This window comes from Callospermophilus lateralis, chromosome 7 (assembly GCF_048772815.1).
Source record: "Callospermophilus lateralis isolate mCalLat2 chromosome 7, mCalLat2.hap1, whole genome shotgun sequence".
In the NCBI taxonomy this organism is placed as follows: Eukaryota; Metazoa; Chordata; class Mammalia; order Rodentia; family Sciuridae; genus Callospermophilus; species Callospermophilus lateralis.
The window spans coordinates 10,134,360-10,142,986 of record NC_135311.1 but is presented as its reverse complement, the minus strand read 5'-3'; the positions used below and the strand labels follow the sequence as shown (position 1 = coordinate 10,142,986).

The window sequence follows — 8,627 nt, the reverse complement described above, 5'->3', positions numbered from 1 at the left end:
GACTTATTTATGTATTTATAGTCTTATATAGTCTTATATACTTTCAAAAATATCTTTTTTTTTTAAATTCTGATACAAGATCCCAGAGTAGCAAATGTCATGCCCATAAACAATTGACAACTACATTGTCAGATGACCAGCAAAATCTGCTACTCCACTCTGTGACTTGATGAAGAGACCGACTGCCCACTTTGAGTCCCATTACTGAACTATGCCATTGTCCAATCTACCACATGGCTGTGATGACTCAGAGCACATTTTAGTATCTAGATGGCAAAGACACATTGAGTGGCAAGTAAAATGAGTAAGTGTCCTTTGTGTATTAGACATACAAATATGAACAAAGTGTATGAAGGGAAACCAGCTTCATTTGATGCCTGAGTCCCCAAAGTCTCTTTCATCTACGACCTTGACCTGTGCTAGGAAATCTGTCAATGACATATGGAGAACCTGCCCATTTGCAATGAGATGGAGCTCCTTGCTCTGAAGGGCTGCAGGAAGGATGAGACTGTCACATGAGGTAAGAACTTGAAATTGGAGTTATGGTTCATGACTCAGCTCTTCTATACTTTGAAAAGCTACAATTTTATCTCTAAAAAAAAATGGAGAGTGTATGGGGAAGTCCTAGGAGCCATGGAAATGCGATCTCTCCAGTTCATCAAAGAACCACTGAAAATCAAAAAATGAGAATTGTGGAGGAATAAAGGGTGAAATGGGAAAGAGAAAACTGGGAGGACAATGAAAAGGGACAGAGAAGCAGGGAGTGTTGAGAAGAGGACAGGAAGGAGCATGAGGCCTAGCTCAGAGCAGAAACGGGAAACATTGTGACCCATTCAAACAAGCAGGAAGCCATACGGTTTCTTCTTTTTATGTGACAGATAGAATGCAAGACTCAGAGTTGAGGTGACTCTTGGGTGTCACACACTACTTTGTCCAAGGGCATTTGAGGAAGGAAATACGATGGAGGCTTACTGAAAAGGAGAACCGCTGAAATACAGAGAGAGGGTATAACTTTAGCTCAGAGCGGGAGGGGAAATGAGAGACTGAGTAGGAGGATCAGCGTTGAGGCAAAATCTAGATTTTTTTGCTGCCATCAGTGACTGGTTCAGAAAATGACGAGTGAGAGGAGGAAGCCAGAATAGTATGGAAGGGGAGGTTTGTTGACATCAGCCATCAAAGACCACCAGTCTTGCTGAGAGAGAGAAGGAAACACCTGCAGACGAAATGCTGCTTCTGTACCTTCCATCGTTGGCTCTCCTCCTCCCAGGCAGTGACAATGCACATGGTAAGAACCTGCCAGCTGCTCAGCTCGGGGGATCCAGGTGGAGCATGGTGGGCTTTCCCTAGATGGACCCTAATACCAAGATGCTTACAATCTGAGTATCCCTTTTATTCTTTTGGAGGATGGTGACAGGGCGTGCTGCTCTGTGTATGGAGAAGGTCATAGCTAAGGTTCTTTCTCTGGGAACTGGACCACTTACCATCTTCTCCCTATCCTGCTATGCTCTCATGTTTGCCTTATACTATTTGACATTCTTCCATCCCCAGTGGTCCAGGAACGGATCTCATTCCGTCTCATCCAGATCTCCTCCTTCGCCAACCAATCTTGGGCAAAGCATCAAGGCTCAGGTTGGCTGGATGGGTTGCAGATTCATGGCTGGGAAAGTGAATCAGGCACAATAATATTCCTGCACACCTGGTCCAAGGGCAACTTCAGCAATGAGGAGATTGTATACCTGGAGCTGCTATTCCGTGAATACTTCATTGGATTAACTCAGCAGATTCAAACTCATGCCAGTCAATTTCATTTCGAATGTAAGTTCATCCAACACAGCTAAGGGAATTCTTCAGAGGATTGTTCTATTTCTGGTAAACTCTCTAGTCCTATCTAAATAGAGCCATTTTCTACTATCCCATTCCACCATAAAAGTCTGCATGAGTAAATCTTTTAGGAGATTATTCTAAATATTGATTCTTTAAAATTTCTTAGACTTTTGTTATTTTAAAATATTTTTTCTTCTATTTTTTTTTAATCTTCTGCCTATGATCTCCCTCTGTGGTCCACAATCCAGAGGCACACCTTTGTCCATTTTGTGCTTGACTTCCTTAAAATATGATCTCTTCCCCCGATTTCTTCAAAGATCTGCATTCATAGTCCAACAGTGATTATGACAACTTCGTGCATCATGAAATGCTACTGCCATCTTCCTCACAAAAACTCCCTCTCACTTCTGGCCAATATTAGACGACTCACCTAAATCGTTTCTCCAGACTTTTCTAAGGTCAATCTCCTGCTAATCTATTTATCTCATATTTTCCTCTTTTCCCATCCCCAGCCATTTTTCTCTCCCTAGTCCCTAACTGAACATATCTTTGGCTCATCCTTCCTTTTTGCTACACTTGCTGATGAGGCCTTTAGATTATGATTTCAATGCCCTAGTTTTTTCGTTCAAACTTTTTCTCATTTTACCCTTCCCCCAGATCCCTTTGAAATACAAGCAAATGCCGGCTGTGAGTTATACTCTCCAGAGAGTCCAGAAAGCTTCTTCCAGGCCGCTTTTGAAGGATCAGATTTCCTGAGCTTCCAAAACATATCATGGGTGCCAGCTCCGGAGGGTGGGAGTAGAGCCCAGAAAATCTGTGATCTCCTTAATCGCTATGAAGGCATCAAGGAAATAGTGTACAATCTCACCAGAAACACCTGCCCTCAATTCCTCTTGGGTCTCCTAGACGCGGGAAAGAGGGAGCTCCAAAGAAAAGGTCAGTTCTGCACCTTCCTCTGAGTGCCACCCTATGGGAACTTAGGACGAGGAAGGGGACAAGAGGGAGAAGGGTTACTTGGCGATAGTGTCATTGGGGAAGAAAATAGATAACGGTGCATATTGGTGTGGATATGTGTCCCTAGGCTGTACATAGCATCCACATCTGAATCCCCTTTGTGCTTCCTGCAGTGAGACCAGAGGCCTGGCTGTCCAGTCGCCCCACCGTTGAGTCGGGTCGACTGTTGCTGGTTTGTCACGTCTCTGGTTTCTACCCCAGACCTATCTGGGTTATGTGGATGCGAGGTGAGCAGGAGCAAGTGGGCACCAAGCAAGATGACATTCTTCCTAATGCCGATGGAACGTGGTATCTTCGGGCGATCCTGGAGGTGGCAGCTGAGGAAGCATCTGGCCTGTCTTGTCGAGTGAGGCACAGCAGTCTAGGAGGCCGGGACATGATCCTCTACTGGGGTAAGACTGGGAGGTAGAGTAGGTGGTCATGTGGACATTTTGGTAAGGTAGGTGAGGGGTGTGAGGAAGAAATGAACACCAGTAATCCAAGACATGGAAGAGTGAGACGGAAGGGACACATACAGCCAAGAGATTTCCAGGCAAATGAGGAATCCTTCCCTGGATAGGGGTGGAAACAGCATGGCTGAAACAGGATGACTGATGTGGCTCATACTCAATGCACAAGGAAAAGTAAGGAAATCAATGGGTGGAGGAGAATCAGCAGTGGGTTTCAGATAACATCCTTCCTTGTCTCTAATATTCACAGGACACCACACTTCTGTGAACTTGATCCTCTTGGCAGTGATAGTACCTGTGATACTTCTCATCATCCCTGTATTATGGCGTAAGAAGTGATGGTGAGTCTATGTTCCTTCCTTTCATCCCAGATCTACCCTGTTACCGCTCATCTTCTCTCTCTGGACAACTCCACCTTATCCTCAGTCACTATCTCCAGTTTATCTATGGTTTCTCCCATTTGTTCTCTTGTAGCTCATGTCAGAATATCCTGTGAGATGCCTCAAGACGTCTCCCCATTGCAACAAGAGCCTGACAACCCAGGGACTTAGGAAAACCTAGTGATGCCATTGTTTGTACGCTCCGTTTGAGTTCTTTCTCTTTCTGCCTGACAGCCACTTGTTTCCATATCCCACTTTAATTTCAAAGCCTCAAGGCCACTTCCTTGACCAGGATTGGGAAGCAGCCTCTCCCACCTCTGAGCTGAGCAAGTTCCTGGACTGGACTCTTCTGCGTGCCGGCCTCACTTCCTACCTGAGCACAGCCATGTGTATCTTTCTTTTCCTTTTTATTTTTAAGCTCCTTGGGGTAATGACCATGACCATGGCACCTTTCCTACATGTAATATATGCTCATGTTGTGTTAGTGGAAAACTAGACCCAGTGAACAAAAAAAAATTACCATATCCATGTCAGGACTAATTAGTAATATTGGTAGCTTTTTTTTTTTCTCTGCTTTTCTTACACAGCTATTTGTGTTGGATCGTGGATACCTCCCTTTTGTTTAAGTGTTTGTTATTTAGCTGAAACATTCCAGCTTCCTTTGACTTTCCTTGTCTTCTCCTAAAACCTTTAAGGACAAATACAACTTTTCCTCTTGAAACATTAAATATGGGGAGGTAATGGCTTCTAGTTTGTTCCAAAAACAGTCATATGCAAGTCAGGTATGAAAAGTAATGGGCCACAGGTGTCACAAAATGGTTAAGAAAAAGAAGCAAGAGAATAACTTCTCAGGGTTGGGCTGGTATGGAGGCAACCACTGTATAGGGGAGACAAATTTCCTCTAAGAATGTGTTCTCTGAGAGAGCCTGGTCTGTACTGTACTCCCTTTAGGTTTCAATCATTAATTCAACTAGCATTTGCTCAGCACTGAATAGGAAAGCGTTACACACAGGTGTTGAACTGGCGGGGGGCGGGGGCAAAACCAGCTGAGCCTGTGTCCCTCTGTCTGATATGGAGTATTTCCTGCTTCAATCTGTTCTTGTCCTTTGAAATGTTTTCTTTTTCATTTTTTGCATTCTTTGAAAAAAAAAATTAAATCAACTGTGTTGATATATACCTTTCGGTAAGATGCATGTATTTTAAGTGCACAATTTATCTGAACAAATATATTTGCCCAGGTAAACAAGACTGCAAATAAGATACAGAAGTCTACAACTCTTCAAACCCATTTGTAAGTCAAAACCACCCTCAACCCAACAATTTGCAACTCCTGATCTGCTTTCTGCCTCTGAAGCTTAGATCTGTATTTTCTAAGTTTATTCAGGTAGGAATAAATCGAAGTACACTTTGTATCAGACTTTATATCCATTGAGCTTATGGTCGTAAGTAATCTGGTTGCTGGGTATATCAGTAACCCATTCCTTGGAAGTGCTAATAGAACTCCATGGATGTGAATACTTTAAGTTTTTAAATTCATCTGTTCTTTGATGATTTTTCTTTTCTAGTAGTAGACTCTTCGAAGAAGTCACTTTTTTTTGTTTTGTTTTGTTTTGCTTCTCTTCCTTTTATTTTTATCTTTGAAATTCTTTTTGCAGTGTTTGGGGAGCCAAACTAGTGCCTCATGCATGCTTTTTTGTGTTTTTTTCTTTGGTTGTTGTTTGTTTGCTTTTATATTTTTATTTTTAAGTTACTTGCCTGGAGCAGTTTTGTAGATTCTGCTGGCCATGTGGTTTATAGACACTGATGCTCCTGATCAGTTTTTTATTTTTTAAGATAGTTAATTTTCCTCCTTCCTTCCTTTGTTTCTCCCTCTCTGCCTCCATTCTTACTTTTTCCCCCAGTTATTAACCCAGGCTCCTAGGAAGCCACTCCTGTGCCTTCCTAACAAGGCTTGTTAGTTAAACTAGTAAGACTTCCACCTTACTTGCTGAGGAAGCCTGTGTGGTTAGGGCACATACTGCTTGAGTAGCTGAAAAATCTGTCCTGGGCTTTACTTTCTCTTTGTGCATGGTTTTGTGTTCAATCAGGTTGGGCAGATGACTGTTCCCCTTTGGTCATAAGTGTGCAGCCTTCCAGATCTCCAGAAACAAGTTGCAGCGGATCAGAGTCCACTAAGCGTGTCTCATCTCCCAGATGTCTTTGTTAAATCTCTCTTGGTATTTCTTTTCTTTGTCCAGTTCTGCAGCCTCTGGCAGCCGGTGATGTCAACCTTTGGTTTTTACCACTGTGGCTGTTGTTTCTACAAGCTCTCTGGGTGAGGGGCCTTTCTATGGAGTTCCAAATTGTGTCTACCCTTCCTGTGCCAGCAAGACCTCAGCTGGATTTACCATCTGGCCAGGGGAAGGATGTGAACTTCCCTGTGTTAAGTGCCCACTGTTTTTATGGGGGCTCTGGTAGTTATTTTTGAGCAAGCTCTTCTCAATTTGTTGTACGCCCTCACTCATTCCTTAATTCTGAGATGTCTTATTTTGAGAATTATATCCTGTTTTATCCCTGAGTTTTGGGGAAAGGATACCTGTTCTTTCCTCTGCCACTCTGGAAGTCCAACTGCAATGTATATTTTGTAAAATTAAAATTAAAATCAAGCAAAAATCAATTCCTAAATCTTGTAAGTAGAATGTAAATTGAGCAGGACCGCTTGCTTCCTGAGTTGGTGACATACCACAGAGACAAAAGCACAGCAATTTGACTCTATGTCTCTAGGGGAATATATTTTAGTTTCACAAAACAAATTTTTAAAAGTAATTTACTCAGATTTAATGTTTTGAGGAAGTACAGCTGTTAACCATCACAGCCTGGGACTTATCAGTACAGACTTTGTAATACAACAGACCACCCAAGGACCTAATCTCACTTTGTCCCTTTTCAGCTGTGTCACCTAGGAAGCTCAGTTTCATCATTGCAAAACAAAGATACGGATGGTTTTCTCTTCAAAGGACTTTTGCAAATACTGAATGTGATAATGAATGTAAAAATCTAGTGTTATGCTTGTCCTATAGTAGGTAGGGCTTTTATTACAGATCTTATTAGAACAATACAAGCTATCTGACTTTTACAAGTAGATTTAAAGACAGCTGATGTTTTTAACAACAAGGCAAATATAACTTGTGAAAATCTATCACCTTCCTGCTTTAGTACCAATGCAAAACTGAATTCTGATGTTTAAATGTTTTTCTTCCTCTGGCTCAAAATAAAATAACAAATTCTTCCAGTTAATAGATATTTCAAACCTATGCAATTATTATTGGAAATCGAGGTGAAGATGGAATAGAGGGGAAAAATTCTCTGTCTCCCCCTAATTTTAGGAACTTGATGTTTATCATGACTTCAGACCTTGAAAACACAAACTACTAAGTGATTTTGGTGTTGATTTATATGTGGTCAATTTCCTATCTCTCAGCATAAGGAGTTGCATAATGCATTTAAAATTTAGATTTGCAAGATAAAATTCTGGAGATTGATTTCAAAACAATGTACTACTGAACTGGGCACAACTGTTATTGAAACTATACTAAAATGGATTTTTATTAATCAATTATTATTGCATTACTATTCAATTATTTATACATTTTCCAACAATTTTTTAATGAAAGTTACATGAGCCTCTTTTGTTCTGTACATGCAAACACTGACTTTTCTGTTTCCTACCTGTGGCAACCCCAGTACCCTAACCTCATCTGACTCCATGCTTAATTCTGTTAGTACATAAAATTAGCTAATTCCTAGTTCAAAACAGATACAGATTTCAGAAAAAAAAAAAGAACAACACTGGTCAATGTATAACCAGACAGAATCTTTCTACCATGAAAAAGCAACCCAGCAAGTTTTGGAATTTGAAATGTACAAATCTTAAGCATCATGAATTTCAGTATGATCAATGCTCTTACAGACTTAAGTCATCAAAATATAAACTAAATAAAGTTATTTCCAAAATTATCTATTTTATGTCTTAGGAACAGGCTACTTATTTGCAATGTTTAAAATTATATGCATCTTACACATAATTTAGTCAATGAAACTAAACACTTGTATAATACAATATTCCCACAGTAGTAAAATTATCTTCTCTTAAAAACCTTGCTCCCAAGAAAATTAAATATGTATATAATATAAAAAGATTGCTGTTTTTACCTGGGTGTGGTGGTGCATGCCTGTAATCCCAGCAGTTTGGGACGCTGAGGCAGGAGGATCCAGAGTTCAAAGCCCGCCTCAGAAAAAGCAAGGCACTAAGCAACTCAATAAGACCTGGTTTCTAAATAAAATACAAAATAGGGCTGGGGATGTGGTTCAGTGGCCAAGTGCCCCTGAGTTCAATCCCCAGTACCAAAAAAAAAAAAAAAAAAAAAAATGCAGTTTTTATTTTCTAGACTATTTCTTTTGCTGTAAGAAACTTCTCAGTTTGATATGTTATTATGCATTCATTTTGTCTTTGTAGTCTGAACCTTTGGTGTAATATCCAAAAATGTCTAGGCCAATGTCAAAAGTGTCTCTTCTTTTCTTTAGGAGTGTTAAGGTTTTGTGTCTGGATGCAGTTTCATTCTTTAGCAGTTGGGAATTTGCTTTTGCCAGAACTATTTATTCAAGAGACGATACTTGCCCCATTGTGACCCCATTACAAAAATTAGTTTACCATATATGTTTGGGTTGATTTTGGGCTCTCTATTCTGAATTTATACAATTATCACACTCTTTTGATTTCTATAGGTTTGTAGTGTGATTTTTAATTTGGGAAATGTGATGGTTCTGACTTTTGTTTTTTCTTTCTTAGAATTGCTTTGGTTATTCTGTATCTCCTGTGGTTCCATAGGAATTTTAGAATTGTGTCTTTCTATGAAATGTCATTTAATAGGGATTTTAATGGGGACCGCTTTGAATCTGCTAATCACTTTGGGCAACGTGG

At 40.4% G+C, this 8,627-nt stretch overlaps 1 protein-coding gene across 1 annotated transcript; it reads left to right on the top strand.

Moving 5' to 3' along the window:
• The first annotated feature begins 1,224 nt into the window (after nucleotides 1–1,224).
• On the top strand, nucleotides 1,225–3,626 carry LOC143403571 (T-cell surface glycoprotein CD1c-like). Its single transcript, XM_076861615.1, has 5 exons — nucleotides 1,225–1,285; nucleotides 1,549–1,815; nucleotides 2,482–2,760; nucleotides 2,952–3,230; nucleotides 3,538–3,626. Exons 1-5 carry the CDS (start codon nucleotides 1,225–1,227, stop codon nucleotides 3,624–3,626), a joined length of 975 nt encoding a protein of 324 aa, XP_076717730.1.
• The last annotated feature ends 5,001 nt before the right edge of the window (nucleotides 3,627–8,627 follow it).